Source organism: Hypanus sabinus, chromosome 6 (genome assembly GCF_030144855.1).
Source record: "Hypanus sabinus isolate sHypSab1 chromosome 6, sHypSab1.hap1, whole genome shotgun sequence".
NCBI lineage: Eukaryota > Metazoa > Chordata > Chondrichthyes > Myliobatiformes > Dasyatidae > Hypanus > Hypanus sabinus.
Window position 1 is genome coordinate 177211323 of NC_082711.1, and position 20843 is coordinate 177232165.

Genomic DNA, 20843 nt, shown 5'->3' on the forward strand with positions numbered 1-20843 from the left:
CGTACACTGTACAGACCAAACAGTTCCTCCAGAGACTTGTTCTAAATACATATTCCAGCATTCTATTGACTTTTTAATAGCTTGACCACGTTGTCCAGACATTGAAAGTGGTGGTCTATCACCATTCCCAATTTCCTTTCCAAATCGCCCTCTGCTACAACATCCCATTCATCATGTACTTACATTGCATATCTTTTTGACCAATTTGCAATGCGCTTTGTAAACAAGTCACTAAAATCAATTCAAATGCATATATTCAATAAAACTGACTGATTTACAAAGGAAGAAATTTAGGCAGAATAATGGCTCCTTCTTGTTGCTAAACTGGGCTTGGCTTCAACTTTCACAGTTCACAGTATTTTGTTGCCTTGTGCTTCTTGATGCCATGTTCTGGTTTGAAATTGTTTTAGAAGCCTGTAAACAGCTTAAACATTTAATTCACTGTCCCTTCATTAGTGTTTTACTCACTTTGGCAGCACTGATGACTGTGGCAGTATAAGACTGGATGTTGTCTCCACAGGCCCCACCGCGGGATCGATGACAGTGAATGAGCTGAGTAGGAGCAAGAGGACAGACAGTAACATTAGCTAAGGCAGTACAACTCCAAAAGCAATTACTAATTCCTATTTACTTTCAGAAAAAAAGGAATGAGACAATTTTCCTTCCCTTTGTAAGAAAACAACACAGTTCTGTAAAAAATAATTCAGTTTCACCATTTATGTTATTATTCCACATTGCAAATTTTAATTAAAAGCAAAACAATGCTTCCCAGGAAATTAAGACACACGTATTTTATAAACAATCTACACTAATATGTTAAAAATGGTATCACTACATAATTGACATCAACGACAGCAATTATGGGGGCAGGTACTAGCATAGCAGTTAGTGTAATGCTATTATAGAACCCAGCAAACAGGGTTCAATTCCTCCTGCTGTTTGTAAGCAATTTGCATGTTTTCCCTGTGACTGTGCAGATTTCCTCCAAGTGCTCCGACTTCCTCCCACATTCCAAAGATGCAAGTTACTTGGTCATATAAGATGCTGGAGGAACTCAGCAAGCCAGGCAGCATCTATGGAAAAGAGTACAGTTGATGTTTCGGGCTGAGACCCTTCATCAGGACTGGAGAAAAAAAGATGAGGAGTCAGAGTAAGAAAGTGGGGGAGAGGAGGAAGAAATACAAGGTGACAGATGTAACTGGGAGAAGGAAGGAGTGAAGCAAAGAGCTGGGAAGTTGATTGATAAAAGAGACACAGGGCTGGAGAAGGGAGAGCCTGATGGGAGATGACAGAAGGTCATGGAAGAAAGAAAAGGGGGAGGAGCACCAGAGGGAGGTGATGGGCAGGTAAGGAGATAAGGTGAGAGAGGGAAATAAGAATGAGGAATGGTGAAGGGGAGGGGGGCATTACCGGAAGATCAAGAAATTGATGTTCATGGCATCAGGTTGGATGCTGCCCAGGCAGAATATAAGGTGTTGACTCTCCAACCTGAGTCTCCACTGTCATGATGAGGCCACACTCAGGTTGGTGTGGCCTCTTTTTTTTTGCTGCAGTCCTGATGAAGGGTTTCAGCCGATACATTGACTGTTCTCTTTTCTATAGATACTGCCTGGCCTGCTGAGTTCCTCCAGCATTTCAGCATTATGTGTGTGTTGCTTGGATTTCCAACATCAGCAGATTTTCTCGTTATTGTATTTGATCATACAGATGTAACCGGGCAGCACAGACTCATTGAGCCTGAAGGTCCTGTTACCATGCTGTATCTCTCAATAAATAAAAGTAAATAAAATTTCCTCCAAAAGTGGCTAAGAATACATTTATAATGGAACAGGCCATATAAGACCATAAGGCCATAAAACGTAGAAACAGAATTAGACCATTCAGCCCATCAAGTCTCCTCCACCATTCCATCATGGCTGGTCCTGGATCCCACTCTACCCCATATATCTGCCTTCTTGCCATATCCGTTAATGCCTTGATCAATCAGGAAACTATCAACTTCTGCTTTAAGTTATGAGGCATCATAACTTAAAGCCGAGGTTGGTAGTTATAGAGGTCTGGTATGCAACTATTGTCAAGAGAATGTAAAAAAGGGTTCTGGAACAGCTTCCATTATAAAGGTGGTCACAAAATTATTATGAAATACATCAAAAAATAAAAGGAGGACTTTTGAATTAAAAATGGGAAATAAGTAATGTATGATTGTGTGTAGTTTTGGTCATCTATCAATTGGAAAGAAATCAATAAAATTGAAAGAGTACAGAGAATATTTGTAAGGATGTTGCCAGAATTTGAGGACCTAAGTTATAGGGAAAGGACTTTATTCCCTGTAGCATACGAAAATGAGGGGAGATTTGATTGAGGCGTACAAATTATGAGTGGTTTAGATAGGGTAAATGCAACCAGGCTTTTTCTACTGAAGTTGAGTAAGACTAGAATTAGAGGTCACAGGTCAAGGGTGCAAGATGAAATATTTAAGGGGAACTGAGAGTGCGGATGAGCTGCCAGTGGAAACAGTGGATGCAGGTTCGATTTCAACATTTAAGAAAAATATGGATGAGTACATGGGTGAGAGGGGTAACGACGGATATGGTCCAAGTGCAGATCGAAAGGGCTAGGCAGGATAACTCAGCATGGACTAGAAGGGCCTGAGAGCCTGTTTCTGTGCCGCAAAGCTTAAGACTATGACTCTAATTATCCCTTAATTAAGTTTGTGAGAGGCAAACAAATAGTTTGGGTCTTAACATGAAATTTGATATTGGAAGTAGAGGAGAAGCCTGGTGTTTTCTGCTCTGACTCTCAGATAAGCAAACCAATGTAAGTGAATGTCAGGATATTCTAGTCATTGCCATCCAAATCTACAATCTCACCCCACTCAGAGGACTTTCCTTTGGGCCACTGCCGAGGAGTTAAGATGTGCAAAGTTTATTTTTTTAATTGTGCATTTCAGCACAGCAAGTTTCAGTAAGCCAATTATCTCTTGATGCCTGAAGCTCACATTTAATCCAGCATTCTAGTTTCCAAGTTTAGATGTGAAGCCACTGAAGCGGCTGCAACACAAGCAGCCACCAGCTAATTTATAACTTGCACATTCATAACCAACAGTAAAATATACTTCAAATACAGATAAAAATACATGAAAATACCAATTAAAACATCTTCATTACTATACTTCTTTCCCTGGATTACCATATACCCACTTTTAGTCATAGGACACAACAGCACAGAAATGGTCCTTCAGCCAAGCTAGTCTATTCCAGCCTAGATTTCTGCCTAGTCCCTGCACCATGACCATAGTTCTCCATGCTTGGGTGTATTGTATTCAGTTTGGTCACTCCACCATAGGAAGGATGTTGAACCTCCAAGGAGAGTACAGAGCACCAGGACACCACCCCAGCTGGAGAACACGTCCCACAAGGAAAGGTTGAGCAAGCCAGGCATGTCTCACAGAGCAAAGGAGGATGAGAGGCATCCCGAAGGAGGTGTACAAGATGATAAAAGGCATAGATAGAATGGATTACCAGAGACCCCCTTCCCAGGATAGAGATAGGCAACATGAGTGAGCACAATTTCAAAGTGATTGGAGCAAAGTATTTCTTTATTAATACTTTGGCTCTTTATGCTAAGGCTAGTAACTATTGTCCCTCTCCAAAACTGCACTTGAGATACTGAATTATTGAAATCCATGTGATAATGGTGTTTCTGCAAACGGATTTTGATTCAGATTACATTAAGTATGGGAGAACAGAGCTACCATGCACCTGCCAACCTAGATGATTGAAGTCACAACTTTGGAAGGTTTTTGAAGAAGCATTTACCAAAGTGCACAGTAGATCATAAAGTCTGCAGCCATGGTATGGCAAGGGTGCAAATAAATATTTAAAATGGAGCATTGGTTGCTGACTAACCAGTTTCGTTTTGGATAGCATCAAACTTGGTTGAGTACTGTGGGAACTGCAAGTAGAAAGCCACACTCCTGACATACATGTGGATGGTGGACAAGCTCTGGGGGGGGGGGGGGGGGGTCATCAGTTCAGTTACCTTTCTACTTCTGTTATCAAAGTCACTATCCTCCCATTTCCCCTTTATGTTCCATCTGCTACATCTTCACCCTTTCAAAACTGGCCATATTCCCCCTGAAGCCCACCTGCAGTGCCTCACAACCCTCACCCAACTCTGCATTTTCAACAAAAATATACTTATTATACGTGGTCCTTCTCAGTCAAATCACTGCTACAGATTGAAAGCAGAGGGGCCTAGTACTGATTCAAGTGGCACCTCCCCAACCTCAGATTCACAATTGCTATGTGCCAAAGGGCCTATTTCCATGCTAAACGACTCTATGTGGTGGCACAGTAGCATAACGCTATTTTCTTTCCGTTAAATAACCTCAGTCCACAACTAATATGATATCCAATCCCACACCATTCTCAAAGCCCAAATAATTCATATTCACTGGATTCTTTATGCTCTGTACATACAATCAATTTATGCACAATATATAAGCTATCTTAAATATTTATATTAATTGTGTTTTTATTATTATTGTGTTCTTTACCTTATTGTGTTCTATTCAGGCTGTATCAGATCCTGAGTAACAATAATTTTGTTCTCCGTTACACTGTGTACTGGAAATTACATTAAACAATCTTGAATCTTTCCACTTTATCTATTCTCCTAGTTACATTTATGGGTTTGCAACTGACAATTAGCCACAGATTTTTAAATCTATTGCCTGAACCCAAGCCACCATTATTGCTAAAGATATAGAGATTGCGTGAAGCTCTCTCTTATTGAAATGAACCCTGGTTTTGTCAATGTGCCAACTGCGATAAAATAACAGTAAAGAAAAGCATCGAGGTCAACCTTACCTTATTCTCAGCATAGGCAAGCCAACGGCTTCCCAGTGCTATGGGATTAGGATTTGGCCCCGGACATGGAAAACAACCTGGAAAAGAAGGAACATTAGACAGCTGTAAGAATTCTATTCCCCACAACTAAGTGACCTGGCAAGGGACTTTCTTTCAACTACTGTACGTCACTCAGAAGACAAAAGGGATTGCAGATATTAAACCAAAAACAGAGTTCTGAAGAACTCAGTGGGCCTTGCAGCATCTCAGAAAGAAAAAGGTATGAGTTGATGTTTCAGGATGAGACCCTGCATCAGGACACTAGGACACTCTGAACTTGGCCAGAAAGTGTTCACAATGCAATCAGATGATTCTCTCCCCAGATAAGCTCTCTACCCTATACCTCTGTGTGTTAGTCTACACTCAGCAAATTTGATTAAACTGCAGCTTGTTGAACGTGGGCACAAATGAAACAACTGCCAGGACAACACAATTATGGCTTAAAAGTCTACACTGACTACCTCCATTATATTGGTGGTGTATTAATTAGCGGGCTGCCTATTCCCAGACCACATTTTATGAAGTGTCAAAATGCTAACATTATTTGAAAGCTACAAAGAATTACCAAGTAAAGTACATTGTGGAAATATTTCTGATCTTTGAGGTGAATAGCACTTAGCAGAGAACTGTGTGTAATGAATATAATTGGAATATCAACAGTGAAGGATGCCATGTAAAGTGCTAGACCAGGTTAACATAATACAATATGGTCAGCATAATGTTATTACAGCACCGGTGAACCAAGTTCAATTCCACAGCTGCCTGTAAGGAGTTTGTATGTTCTCACCATGACTTTGTGGGATTCCTCCCATATTCCAAAGATATACGAGCTAGTAATTAGTCACATGGGTATTAATGGGTGGTACGGGCTCATTGGGCCTGAAGAGCCTATTACTATACTGTACCTCTAAATAAAAATTCAATAGGTACCCCTAGTGCAATGTCCTGGCTGGTGAATCTTCTGCACCACTGTTGTAGGGAAGCCAGAGAAAACAGTGTCTGTTAAGTGGCTATGATGCAGTGTTGACAGGTTATGAGAGAATTAGTGTGTTGCTATCCTGGTGTTTTCCAGCCAGACAATACCAATTCATATGCTATTGATTTAATTGATTAATTGTACGTTGTCTGCTTCCCTGCATCAATGCAAGAAGGGTACTGTATTTATCACTTAGCAATCACTGTCACCACTGCATTCCCCCCAACCTACAAAGACCTTTCAGCTATATTCACGGCACAAGTATGCAACATTTTGATGCAAGTATCATCACCACCAAAGAGCTGTTAAATCTAAATGAGTTCGTAGTTAATTAATTAATAGCTGTTGCCACGATCTACTGCATTTTTGAACGGCACATTTTCTATTTCTCAGTCTACAACTGGACCACTGGCATGGTGTAACTCCCTCCCCACCCGTCATAAAAATCTCTTAAATACAGTCCTTTAAGGGACTCTTAAGACAGGTACATGGAGCTTAGAAAGCAGAGGGCTATGCAGTAGGGAAATTCCAGGCAGCTTCTAGAGAAGGTTACATGGTTGGCACAACATTGTGGGCCGAAGGGCTTGTAATGTGATGTAGATTTTCTATGTTTCTAAATAACATCTTCCTGAACTGAACTGAAATGAGATTTAAAAATTAGCTTCGTTTGTCTCATGTACATTGAAGCATACAGTGAAATGCATCGTTTGCGTCAAATCAAATCAGTGAGGATTATGTTGGGGCAGACCATAAGTGTTGCAATGTTTCCAGCACCAATGTAGCATGCTTACAACTTATTAACCCTAACTGTACATTTCTGGAATGATGGAGAATATTAATGCTATTGTGCCATCATATAGAGTTATTCAGTATCGAAATAGGCCCTTTGGCACACAGCAATTGTGAACTATGTTATTGAGGCTGCATTCATCAAGCTCAGTATCTAACATTTAGGTCCCATCTAAAACAATCTGTTTTCCCTTTATGTCAGCCACACTGCCCTATCATTTTCATTAACAAAGTAAATTAAATACATGACACTTAAATACCCGGGTGTGGTGTGACAACTAAAGCAAAATGGGGAAAAATAGATAGATCAGTTTCTTTAGTTTTTATGGACATCACCCAGGTACACAATAAATGATATTTACTGATTACAGGTGGCCCCCGCTTTTTGAACGTTCGATTTACAACAACTCGCTGTTACGAAAGACTTACATTAGTACCTGTTTTCGCGAACCAAAGAGGATTTTCGCTTTTACGATAAAAAGACGCCCGCTTTATACGTGTGTTTACCCCGAGAAAGACTACAATGACTGTGAAGTCTTGTGTGGGCAGTTGTTTGCTCATGTGTGTATGTGCTGAATTTTTTTCTCCAAATTGATTTTGGTTCGCTGCCTTCCGAAGTTTGATAAGTGAAACTACACCGTACATACAATATTTCTACTTTATATAGGGTATAAATTTATCACATCATTCCTGCTGCTTTTACTATATGTTAGTGTATATTAGGTTTTATGTGTTACTTGCTTTGATTTGGTAGGTTTTTTATGGGTCTGGGAATGCTCAAAACTTTTTCCCATATAAATTAATGGTAATTGCTTCTTCGCTTTACGACATTTCGGATTACAAACGGTTCCATAGGAACGCTCTACCTTCAGATTGCGGGGGAAACCTGTACATAAAAGTGCCCTCAAAATGTGGAGAGGAGAGTTTACTGTCTTGCTAACCTTTCAGTCTTCACATTCAACTAAAGCAACAAGGAAAGATTTGGAAATCTGAATAAGTAGAGGAAAATCTCTGAGGTGTAAAATATATCATAAAAGGTCCGAAAGCAATCTCCAAAAATAGGGATATTATAAAGAATTACAACATACTCACAGAACAGAAAAACACCACTTGGCTCAAATATTTTCTGGTATTTGACTCTACTGGTACAATATTTTAGTCCTTTCTTGCTCCTGTGTTTACTCACCTTTCCCTTAAGCACAATTATATTGTTTCGTATTTTAGTTCCCTTAAGTCATGTCACCGGATACTCACATACATGTGTTGAGCATAATCGCGTGACATTTCTTCTTTCATATCTCAGTCGTGTCAACTTTTACAGTTAGATGAGCAAGTGATATGCTGTAGTGTTGGGAGGCATAAATGGAAAATTCTGAAGGGTGCAAAAACACTATCAAGGAGAAGGCTCTGAGTCTGGAAAGAATGTGGCAAGACAATGTAAAGCACAAGGCTGCAGAGAGAGAAACTGCAAAAAACAAAAGATTTTTTTTGGATAGAATTGATTTTATGTATAAATTTCAGGAGCAGGAATGGTTTATATTATTGGACTTAACTCGTAAAGAGATCCTAAGAAAAATAGTAATTTTTTAAATGCACTTACTGAAATACAACAGCTTTGTATCTCTACAGAGAACACCAAATCCACTTTATCTGACACACAAAAGTGTATACAATGCTGAAACTTAAATATAGGTTAATGCTACCCTAAAGGCAATTACTTCCAGACAGATGCATGCTAATTACTGTTGGCAAATGCAAATAATGGGTATTTGATAAGTAACATGAGCAGTTGGTGGCAGGAGAGGAAGGGGAGGTAGAAATCAAATTTACTGTACATCATCCTGCTAAATGTGCAAAGTTAATCAAATTCTCCCTGACTAATCTCATGACAGCACAACAGCATATTTTATTTAGTTTTTGTTTTATTTTGCTGATCTGCATATTGGGGTGAGAGATTTATTAAATAGATTCTGGGTAAAATGGGGTCATATTGTACAGAGTTTCAAGGGAAGACAGTTCAAGATGCTAAGAGCCTACTTAACTAAGGGCAATGATTTCAGGTAAAAAAAAATTCTACCATTTAGGATGGAGAAAGGAAAAAGTTCTTGAGCCTGAAGGTTACGAATCTATGGAATTCTCAATTCCAGAGAGAACCAAGTTCAGTTATTGAACTTTTGACACCAAGAAATTAATTTAGTAAATTGATTTATTATTAGCCAATATACCAAAGATTATTGAAAAACTTGTCTTGTGTACCATGCATTCAGATTATTTCATTACAACAGCGCACTGAGGTAGCACAAGGTAAAAACAATAACAAAATGCATCATAAAGTCTAATGGCTACAGAGAAAGTGCATTGCAGGTAGACAATAAGGTGTAAGGCCAAAATGAGGCAGATGGAGAGGTCAAGGGTGCACGTATTACACTAGAGGACCATTCAATCGTCCTATAACAGCAGGGTAGAAGCTGACTTTGAATCCAGTAGCATATGCTTTCAGGCTTCTGCCCAGTGGAAGGGGGCAGAAGCCAGACCCTTCCGGGTGAGTATGGTCTTTGATTATGTTGGCTGCTATAATGAGGCAGTGAGAAATGCAGACAATGTCCATGGAAAGGAGGGTGGTTTTCATATGTGCTGAATGGTCTACATCTTTCTGAAGTCATGAGCAAAGCAATTGCCATAGCAAGTTGTGATGCATCCAGATAGGATGCCTTCTAAAATGCATCATTATAAAATTGGTAAGGTTTCTTCAGCCTCCTGAAGAAAGAGAAGCACCAGTGAACCTTCTTGGCTGTGGTACCTATGTAATTGGACCAGTTCAAGCTAGTGATGATGTCCAATCCTAGAAACTTCCTTTCAACCCTCTTTTCAAACAGAAAAATGGAACCGAGGTAGATTAGCGATGCTCTTATTTGCAGGGATGGGCAGGCTTGAGAAAAGCTCACTTCTATTCCTGCTCCCCTTTCTCAGGTTTTAATTGGACTATTTTGGGATGTCATTATAACAATTAACAAGTTCTATTGATTTGTTTGCTTTTCAGGACTGGGCTTCACTGACAATGCCATTCCCCACCATCCTGAGAGAGTGGCAGGTGCCCATAAAGATGAAAGATTAGCTTTGTTTGTCAAATGTATCAAATAAATCATCAACACATACAGTGAAATGCATTGTTTGAGTTAACACAGTTCAAGGATAGTACAAGTGTCACTATGTTTCCAGAGTCAACACAGTAAGCCCACATCTCACTAATCCTAACCGTGCCCAAACATCTTTGGAACGTGGGAGGATTGGCTATCTGCTGTCTTACTGATGAAAATTATTCTTTTGTACTGTTCAGGTGCTGGTTTTCAGGATTTAGCTTCAGCAATGATGAAGGAATAGAAATATTTCTCCAAGTCAGGATGGTTGCCATCCAAAGGGGAACTTGCATTTGATGTTCTTTAATTCTTAATACAGTATTACAGGATGCAGGTTTGAGGAGCGCTTTCATCATAGTCTTGGTGAGTGACTGCAGTGCACTGGAGTCAAGGGATGTGTGTTTAGGGTGGTAGATGCAGTACCAGTCAAAAGGGTGACATTGTGCCAGATAGTGTTGAATTTTTTCAAAGCTGTTATCCAAGTAAAATCACAATTGTTACTTATGCTTGTAAGGCTTTGGGTGTCAGGAGCTACGTCACATTATATGGTGATGCTAGAAAACTAGTGAACCCTCTAGAATTTTCTCTATTTCTGCATAAATAGGACCTCAAATGTGATCAGATCTTCACACGTCCTAAAACTAGATAAAGAGAACCCAATTAAATAAATAACACAAAAAAAATTATACTTGTTCATTTATTTATGGGAAAAAAATGATCCAGTCTTACGTACATTTCTTGTAAAAAGGAGGTGAACCTTTGTTTTCAGTAACTGGTGTGACCCCCTTGTACAGCAATAACTTCAACCAAACATTTCCAGTAACTGTTGACCAGACCTACACATCAGGAATTTTAGGCCACTTCTCCTTACAAAAGTGCTTCAACTCTGGAATGTTGGTGGGTTTCCTTGCATGAACTGCTTGCTTCAGGTTGTCCTTCCACAACATTTCTATAGGATTAAAGTCAGGACTTTGACTCAGCCATTCCAAATCATAAATTTTCTTCTTTTTAAAACCATTCTGTTGTTGATTTACTCTCATCTTTTAGATCATTGCCTTGTTGCATTATCCAACTTTTATTAAGCTTCAGGTGACAGACTGCTACCCTGGCATTCTCCCGTAATATGTCTTGATACAGTTTTTAATTCATTGTCCTCTCGACGATTGCAAGCCGTCCAGGCCCTGAGGCAGCAAAGCAGCTCCAAACCGTGATGCTCCTTCCACCGTGCTTCACAGTTGGGATGAGGTCTTGGTGTTGGTGTAAAGTGCTCTTTTTCCTCCAAACATAACAATGTGCTTTTCTGCCAAAAAGTTCAACTTCTGTCTCATCTATCCACAGTACATTGCCCCAGAAGCGTTGTAGAACATCCAGGTGGTCTTTTGCAAACTTAAGATGATGCAGCAATGTTTTTGTTTGGAGAGCAGTGGTTTCCTTCCATAAACACCATTCTTGTTCAGTGATTTTCTTACAGTCGACACATGAACAGAGGCTTTAGCAAGTTCTAGAGATTTCTGAGAGTCTTTTGCAGTTACCCTTGGGTTCTTTTTTCACCTCCCTCAGCATTGCACATTGTGCTCTTGGTGTAATCTTTGCAGGGAGAGTAGCAACAGTACTGAGTTTCCTCCATTTGTAGACGAGTTCTCTTACTGTGGAATGATGAACACTCAGGTCTTTAGAAATGCTTTTGCAGGTTTTTCTAGCTTGATGCATCTCTACAATTCTTCTAAGGTCCTCTGAAAGTTGTTTTAATCAAGGCATGGTGCACATAAAGACATCTTTCTTGAGAACAGAAGGCTCTGAAAGTAACTTGACTTGGTGTGTCTTTTTTATAGGCAGGGCATCTCTACAACCCACACCTCCCATCTCATCTCATTGATTGGAACACTTGACTCCAAATAACTTTTGTAGAAGGCATTATCCCAGATGTTCACATACTTCTTCTAACAAATACATGTAATATTGGATCATCTTTCTCAATAAATAATTTAACAAGTGTAATGTTTTTGCATTACTGATTTAATTGGGTTCTCCTTATCTAGTTTTAGGACTTACGTGAAGATCTGATTACAATTTAGGTCATACTTAAGCAAAAATAGATAAAATTCTACAGGGTTCACAAAGTTTCCAGCACCACTGCAGGATACCCAATCTCTGACCTTGTTTGTAACCACTGTTCCCATATGACTGGTCTACTTGAGTGTCCAGTCACTGGTGAACCTATGATATTTATGGTGGAGGATCAATAACAGCACCCTTTCCTCTTTTCCTTTATAATCATTCTTGAATGATGCCTGTATGATTTTTGAAATTATGTGGTTACCTGTAAGCAGACAAATTTCAAAGTGTATAATTTGTACATTCATTGACAATAAATGTGCTTTGAATCTTTGAAACTAATGGATATAATGTAAATTAAATGAATTCCTTCATTAGGGAAGTATCGTTGGTAATGGGTGGAAAGATTAAGAAATGGAAAATATTTCATTCAGACTGCAGCTGTGTTTTTCCAAAGTAATTAGGTACAGTACAAGACTGACTTCACAAAACAAAGACAAACTGAAAATAGATTAAAAAATAAATGAGATAATATTGAGGGAAATATAGGAACCCGATGGTCAGACTGCTATATTGGCATGAAGATTTTTCTAATGTAAATTTAAGCAGTTAAGGTTAATGGAAATGTAGTGTGACAAAAGCATCATAATAAGGATTTTAAAAACATTTAAAAAGCCAGCTGGCCCTGTTGGGACTTGTCTGTGGAGTGGAAAAATGCTTGGGTTAATAGTAACTAAGGTTAATTAACAAGGTCAAATAAAAAGGAGCAGGGTTTCAGCAGAGTGACAATGGTTGGAGCAGCAACTGTGTGAGCAGACTGTGTAAAGAGTAGTCAAGCTTTGGCTCAACAGGTTTGGATAAGAACAGGCACAGGCTAGAACTTAAATTTGAGAAGTTAGAGGCATAACAAATGTAGGCAGGAGGGTAGTTCAGGCAGTGGAAAGCTCCTCCTGTGAGATGTGGGATTTCAGGGTGCAGTACCTAATGGTCACATCTGTAGAAAGTGCACACAACCACCTCCTGACTGACAAGGTCAAGGAACTGGAGCTGAAGCTGGATACACTCAGAACCATCCAGGAGGTTGAAAACATCATAGGCAAGTCTTTTTCTAAGGTAGTCACACGCAGAATTCAGGCTTCAGATAATAGATAGGTGACAACCGGGAGAAGTAAGGGGAGTAAGCAGTGAGTTCAGGGTTCCCTTGACACCACTGCCCTCAGCAATAAGTATACCTCTCTGGATACTGCTGAAGGGATGACCTATCTGGGCACAGCGGCAGCAATCAGGCAGAGCGGTAGTGATAGGAGATTCAATAGTTAAAGGGATGGACAGTATATTCTGTGGCCGCAAAAGAGAAGCCAGGATAGTGTGCTGCTGCCTCCCAGGTGCTAGGGTCCAGGATATCTCACAGCAGCTGCAGAAGATTCTCAGGAGGGAGGGTCAACAGCCAGAGATTGTGGTGCACATTGGTACCAATGACATAAATAGAAAGGGAGAAGAGGCCCTGTACAGTGAGTACAGGGAGTTAGGAAAAAGGTTAAAGAAGGCTGAATAACAGGATCTCTAAGGTAGTAATCACTGGATTATTCCCACTACCATCGCTATGCTAGTCAGGGCAGGAATAGGATGATGGTACAGATGAATGAGTGACTGAGGAAGTGGTACAGGAGGCATAGTTTCATATTTCTGGATCATTGGGATCTCTTCTGGGGAAAGTATGACTACGAAAAGGACAGATTACACCTGAACCCAAGGGGAACCAATATCCTTGCAGGCAGGTTAGCTAGAGCAGCTGGAAAGGGTTTAAACTTATTTGGCAGGAAAATGGGAACTGGAATAAAAGCATGGGGTGTTGGTATACAAGTCAATGTAGCATGAGGTAAGACTGTGAGGAAGGACAGGCAAATGATAGGGAAAAACTTCAATTAGTGGGGTGAGGTGAAGTGTAACATGGGAGCAAAATTGAAAAGGATGATGAATACAGGACTGAAGGCGTCATATTTGAATGCACGCAGTATACAAAATAAGATAGATGATCTGGTAGCGGAGCTAGCAAGTATGACTTTGTGGGCATTACTGAGAAGTGGCTGAAAGAAGATCATAGTTGGCCACTTAACATCCAAGGTTAAGCACTGTATCAAATGAACAGGCAGGTAGGCAGAGGATATGGGGTGGCTCTGTTGGTAAAATATGATATATAAAATATGAAATCAAATCCTTAGAAAGAGGTGACAAAGGATCAGAAGATGTAAAATCTTTGTGGGCAGAGATATAATTGGTTTGTAATAAGGACAATTTTGCAAAATTAGTGGGAAGTTAAAGGATTGAGTAGGTTTTAAAAAACAACAGAAAGCAACTAAAAAAATCCATAAGGAAAGATGAAATATGAAGGTATGCTTGCCAAAAATATCAAAGAGGATGCTAAAGGTTTTTTCATGTATATGAGGAGTGAAAATGAGGCAAGGGTGAATATTGGACTGCTGAAAATGGATGCTGGAAAGGTAGTAATGGGGGGGGGGGGGGGAGAACAAAGAAATGGCAGATAAACTTAATATTTTGATACCGCTTGCCAAATCTCTTAAAATCACTAACTGTCAAGGTCAGTAAAACAGTTTAATCATGGTGGATAAGCTCAGTGACCTGCAGATAGGCACTGTTGCCTAACCTCTCCACACATGACTTCATCAAATATTAACAAATAAATCCAAGAAACAATATAACATACAGTCTCACAGCACAATGCCTGCAATTGTTACAGTTGTGACTTGAAGGCAACAGATATTAATTCAGCTCTGAGGATATTATTTATGTAACTTTGATTCAGAGTGTTTTAAGTCATCACTGCTGTTGTGATTCCTAACTGATCAGCATAAGACTAAGATCAAAAGCTTGTCTTTGAATCAGGAAGTTTCATACAAAGCCTGTGTACATATCGAAGGTCCAGAGTCAGGTACACGGCCACATATCAGAGATCCCAACAATGATCTCCTGCCCCTAAATCTCTATGTTTTGCTACAACTCTTCCCCCCCACTTCGAACCCAGGCTCTCCAATCTCACTAATCTCTTAAAGAATTTTGCATAACTTTTTAAATGCACCATTCTATTCAAAGGTAGAATATAAGAAGAATTATGTCATTGAAAAGAATTAGCACAGCCTGTTCATACTCAAGCCAGGCTTCTGTTATCTCTCTATTGATGCAGACTGATCTGCTGAGTTCCTCCAGCATTTTGTGTATGTTGCTTCAGATTTCCAACATCAGCTCAATCTCATGAGTTTATATATATCAGAACTTCTTAACTTTTCAAAACTACCAGGATTTAGTTCAGTACTAGTCATGGCTACTACAATGTAACTGTTTTAACATACAAACACTCCCATGACTCAAAATGTTCAAAGTGGATAAGTGCATACAATCCACAAATAAACAACACAAAAATATTAATTTCCACTCCTCTAATTTTAATGCAAATGAAAATAAAATGATATCTGCAGATTACTGGGAGCCTGAAATAAAACCAAAAACTGACAGAAACACTCAGTGCGCCAAGTAGCATCTAGCATGAGAAACAATTAACACTTGAGATCTAAAACCCTTCACAGGAACCAAAAAACAAATTAGTATAGGTTCTGGCTAACTCTGCTAACTTGTTCCTCTCCTAACCATTATAATGAAAAATAAGACCATAAGAGATGGGAGCTGAATTAGGCCATTTAGCTCACTGAGTCTATCTGCTTCACCATACTCCCGCCTTCTTCCTGTAACCTTTTACTCCCTTAACAATACAGAACCTATCGATCTCTGCCTTAAATACAAATAATAGCTTGCTTTCCACAGATCTCTGTAACATAGAATTACATATACGCACCACCACCCGGCTGAAGAAATTCCTCCTCATCTCAGTTCTAAAGGGACGTGCATCCCTTTATTCTGAGGCTCTGTCCTCAAATCCCAGACTTTCCTACTAATGGAAGCATCCTCTCCACACCCACTCAATCCAGGTCTTTCAATATCCAGTCTCCCCTCATCCTTTTGAACTCCATTATAATCAGGCCCAGAGATGTCAAACACTCCTCATATATTAAGCATTTCATTCCTGGGTTATCCTTGTGAGTCTCCTCTAAACCCTCTTCAGTGCTATAATATCTTTATACAGGCCCTATGCCGTCTGACCTATGTCTTGTAAAGCTTCAGCAGGTCATCCTTGCTTTTATATTCTTGTCCTCTCGAAATGAATTCTAACTTACAATCTGCCTTCCTTACTACTGACGAAACCCGTATGTTAAGGGGATTCTAAACCAGGACTCCCAAATCCCTTTGCAATTCCAATTTCTGAATTCTCTCCCCATTTCAAAAACAGTCTTTGTCTTTACTCTTCTTCCCAAAGTGCATTACCCCACACTTCCCTATGCTGTATTCCATTTGCCACCTCTTTGCCCACTCTCCTAACCTGTCCAAGTCCTTCTGCAGACTCCCTGCCTCCGCAATGCTACTTGTCCCACTACCTATTATGCTATCCTCTGCAAACTTTGCCACAGTACCATCAGCCTGGATCCCGAACCTGAAAGATTATTTGTTTGTCTCTCTACAGATGCTGCCTGACCTGCTGAACGTTGTCAGCATTTTCTGTTCTTATTCCACTTTTATCTACCGTTATGGTAGAATGCAGAACAGGTTTGCAGAACTATACATGCAAGATCTTTAATTTGTACAACCCAGACCAACACTTATTCTTGCAGATAGCTATCTATAAATCCAAATCAAATCAGTCTGTGTCGCCACAATCCAATTCCAAGGGATCAAAAATCGCAGCATAAAATGTAGAGATATTGTGAAATCACTTGAAAAGTATTTTGCAATGTGCACACATACATGCAGTGGTACGTACTTGTGACAAAGAACTTTTTAGCGAAAGTGTAGCTATCAAAAGTGGCAATCTTCTCCTGTAATACAACTACCAAGACCCTGAGGAAAAAAAGAAACAAAAAAACAAGTCAGGAAATGCTGCTTGTATCATCTTCCTCTATCATTCCTGAAAATAAACATCTTAGATTGAGCATGTTTAGCATGCTGTCAGGATGCACTATAAGATTCAAATTTTAAAACTGATTTTCAAAGTCAATATTAATTGAGTTAAAACTAGTAAAAATACTGCCATCGGTAGGAGTGGGTCTCCAATGTGATGTTATCAATCAGTACTCTTTAACACTGAGAAGAAAGAATTCTTAGTGAGAGTGCTTCAATTTAAGAGATGTCATCTTTTGGACAAAAAGTTAAACTTAGCCCCACAGAATCTCACAACACAGCAGGCCATTTAGCACATTAGACCATATGACACAGGAGCAAAATTAGGCCATTCAGCCCATAATTCTGTACTGCCATTTCATCGTGGCTTATTTATTATCTCCCTCAACCCCATTCTCCTGCCTTCTCCCCATAACCTTTGACGCCCTGAACCTAACAAACTCTGCTTTTCGTTATGAACTTCAGAGGAGTGTAGGGAAATAGCAAGCAGCTCTGCCATACTTTCCAAGAAACATTCAGCAACCAAGTTGATCTATTCTTCTTTCCAATCTTCTTCTTCATCGACTATATTCTTCATGTATAAAAACAGACTGAGAATTAATAAATGGCCTTCAGAACTCCCCGTGCTAATTTCACTGCCAGTTAGCCATCAGAGCAAATTGTTAATGGTACAGTATAAATGATGGTAGAAATATTAAATTCAGTTTTTGGCTGGTAGTACTGCTGCTTTTCCTAAAACAACTGTCTGTACTGGCTCTGCACGTCCTTTCACTTCTGCTAATTGATCATCCATACCCTAAGTATGAACTTAACTTCTTCACTTTATCTTTTTGATATTGACCTCTCCCCATCCTCTTCCCCTGCTGTTTTGTAAGAATCTATCTCGCTGTCTCCCAGCCCTAATATCACTCCCCCATTCTTGGCTACCTATTTCCAATTTCTTAATCTCATTTAATTCACTTAATACATTAATCCTTGAACTCACCCTTAGTTCTCTCTACTCTCGCAAGAAAATGCAAAAGTTCCCATGGCCTTAGAACGTAGTGTAGCAGAGCAAAGGAACAGATACTTCAGCTCACAATGCTTTGCCAAACTAATTCAATTAGTAATCAAATGTCCAACTAAACCAAATCCTCCAGCCTACAAAATGTTCAAATCTTTCTAGTTCCTGCGCATTCATGAACACCTCTTCAACACCGTTACTGCATTTGCCTCCACCCCCACCCTGGGCAGCACATTTCAGGCTCCCCATCATTCTCTGTGTAAAATTACTTGCTGAAATCTCTTTTGAACTTAACACCACTTACCTTAAATGAATACCCTTTGGTATTAGACCAGGAAAAAGATGCTAGCTACACACACAAAATGTTGGAGCAACTCAGCAGGTCAGTCAGCATCAATGGAAAAGAGTACAATCGATGTTTCAGGCCCAGACATTTCAGCAGAACTGAAACATTGACTGTATTCTTTTTCATAGATGCTGCCTGGCCCGCTGAGTTCCTCCAGCATTTTGAGTGTGTTGCTTGGGTTTTTCAGTATCTACAGATTTTCTCTTGTTTGTAAATAGATGCTAGCTGTCCACTCTACCTATGCCTCTCTTAATCTTCTTAAACTCAGTCAGGTCTCCCTAACCCCCAGTCTCCACCACTCCAGAGAAAACAACCCTAATTTGTCCAGCTTCTCCTTATAGCACAATGAATCCCATAGCATATCAAACTTCCTCCTGTAAGGTCACATCTCAACCACCTACAGTCAACCTACTGAGCCTCTACTCTGTGTCTGGAATCACAGACCAGGGAGCAAGCTGTGCTTGGAACTGGGAACTACAACAACAATGGATCAGAAATTGATCCTTATAATTCTAATAACAGGACAGACTGGGTCTGGAATAGGGAATCACAGAGTAGGCAGGGCCCAGAATCAAGGATCAGCAATGAAGCTAGAAATGGAAAAGGGACCATGGACTAGGCTGTTTCTGGAATCACAAAGCCGGAAGCAGGCAGTGTCTGGAATCACAGACCAGGGAGCAAGCTGTGCTTGGAACTGGGAACTACAACAACAATGGATCAGAAATTAACCCTGCCCTACCCTTATTTAATCAGCTCCTCCCTATATACCCACTGCCTTGACTGTATTTATGGCAATAAAGGAAGACATTGCTACTTTATCATATTCACCAATTGCAATGCTTCAACCTCCTTTCCAAGGTCTGGCCAATTCCACCACAATACCAGACCAGGCAAATTGTGTCAGAACCCTCAGGCTCAGGCATCATTTATTGTTTTAATATTTCCTCTCTTCCACTGTTATTGAATATACTACATCTTGTTTTCCCTTGCAATATGAAAATGTAACGAGGGATTGAACATTTTATTCAGTTAACTTTTGTTGTTTTCTTGGAGTTTTTGATGATTTATTTAAAATGTCTCAACAAGTCAGGCAATGTGTGTGAAGAGAGAACAGATTTAATACCTTTCATCAGTGAAGGGAAATGTCAGTCTAGTTTCTTTCATCATTCTTATATACAACAGTGTCATAATGTATTAAATAGCTTCAGGGTTACTTATAGATTTGTTTAACAATGTGCACTAAAGCAACTATCATCTAAAGCTAAAGAAAATAAGTACACTTATTAACTATTTAGAACAGTACATTCAGCGTTATTATTTCAAGTTAAAAACATGTAAATGATTATAAATGTTCTAAATTATGAAACTAATAAGCAGACATTTTAACACACATTCCTAATATAGTGCCTGCATTTGGACTGCACCACGTTGGGGGAAGTCATGACAGATTTCTACAGAAAAGATTGGGAAGCGTACCAGAGGTATTGCAGCAAACCTGCCTACTGAGGCATAAAGAATTTAAAGGATGAAGAAAAAATATCAGTAATAATTAAATATGGACAAAATAATAAAAATTACAATAACAAAATTATAAAATTCTAACACAAGGGATTAGGGATAAAGCCAAGGGAGCAAAAAAAAGAAAATAAATAGAAAAAGATGGACTGAAGCAGATTACAGATAAAAAAAATGGGACGACATACAAAATACAAAAAGACTCTACTGAAAGAATTTTGGAGATGGTTGATTGTTTTATATGAAAGGCAATATAATCCTTCAGTTCGAACTTTACATCAACAAATGTAATTAATTTGTACACATTCAGAAGTTAGCACATTCAGAACTATTTAAACAGAACATCAATTACTGAACTACAGTTCAAACAAACACTTCGGAAAATAATGAATCTGAAATTATGATAGGCATGCAGTATTTTAGATTGGATTTGAAATTCTGTCTCCAAAATCTAAAGAAACTAAATAGAAAATATTCTTCAATTAAATTCAGCTGGACATGAGAGAAAACCAAACAAGCAAAACTCCAAATGGATCAACAAAACAGAGAATTGAATAAACCAACAAACTTCACTGCAGGGAAAAAGATGTAAAAATGTGGGAAAACATTGCAAATCAGAAATTTGTAACACAAAAGGAACTGAAAATGAGAAATAAACAAAACTAAATAAACACAAGTACCATGACTCATTACAGCGGTTAAAATTCAGAAAAAAAAGACAGAGTTAAAACTAGGGTAAATAAGGTACATAAATTTCTCAACAACATGGAGATTCAACAGGAAAAATATGGAAGATCTGCAGCAAGAAACAATCTTCCAGAGGAACTCAGTGGACTGAGCAGCATCTGTGGGAAGAACGGAACTGTAGATGTTTTGGGTTGAAACCCTGCATCATGCCTGCTTTTATACACCAAAGTTTAAACAGATGCAACATGACTTCCCAGTTTTATATTCAGTGTCCCAATCAAAAAAAAGCAAGCACGCTCTACACTTTATTTTTAATCATCCTAGCTACTTGAGTTGTAACTAATAGGAAGCTATGGACCTGCACCTCAAGATCGCTCTGTCTTGGCATTTATTATATTTT

The 20843-nt window shown here is 39.2% G+C and overlaps 1 protein-coding gene across 3 annotated transcripts in view; it reads right to left on the reverse strand.

The window, feature by feature from the left end:
- The window catches only part of bcas3 (BCAS3 microtubule associated cell migration factor), a 915794-nt gene that overhangs the window by 752712 nt on the left and 142239 nt on the right, over window positions 1–20843 (reverse strand). For all 3 annotated transcript variants that reach the window (XM_059973657.1, XM_059973655.1, XM_059973656.1), the window contains exons 9-11: window positions 16756–16832; window positions 4872–4948; window positions 469–552 (exon numbers count right to left, since the gene is read on the reverse strand). In XM_059973657.1, coding sequence (XP_059829640.1) covers window positions 469–552; window positions 4872–4948; window positions 16756–16832 — 238 coding nt within the window. The remainder of the gene's footprint in view (window positions 1–468; window positions 553–4871; window positions 4949–16755; window positions 16833–20843) is intronic.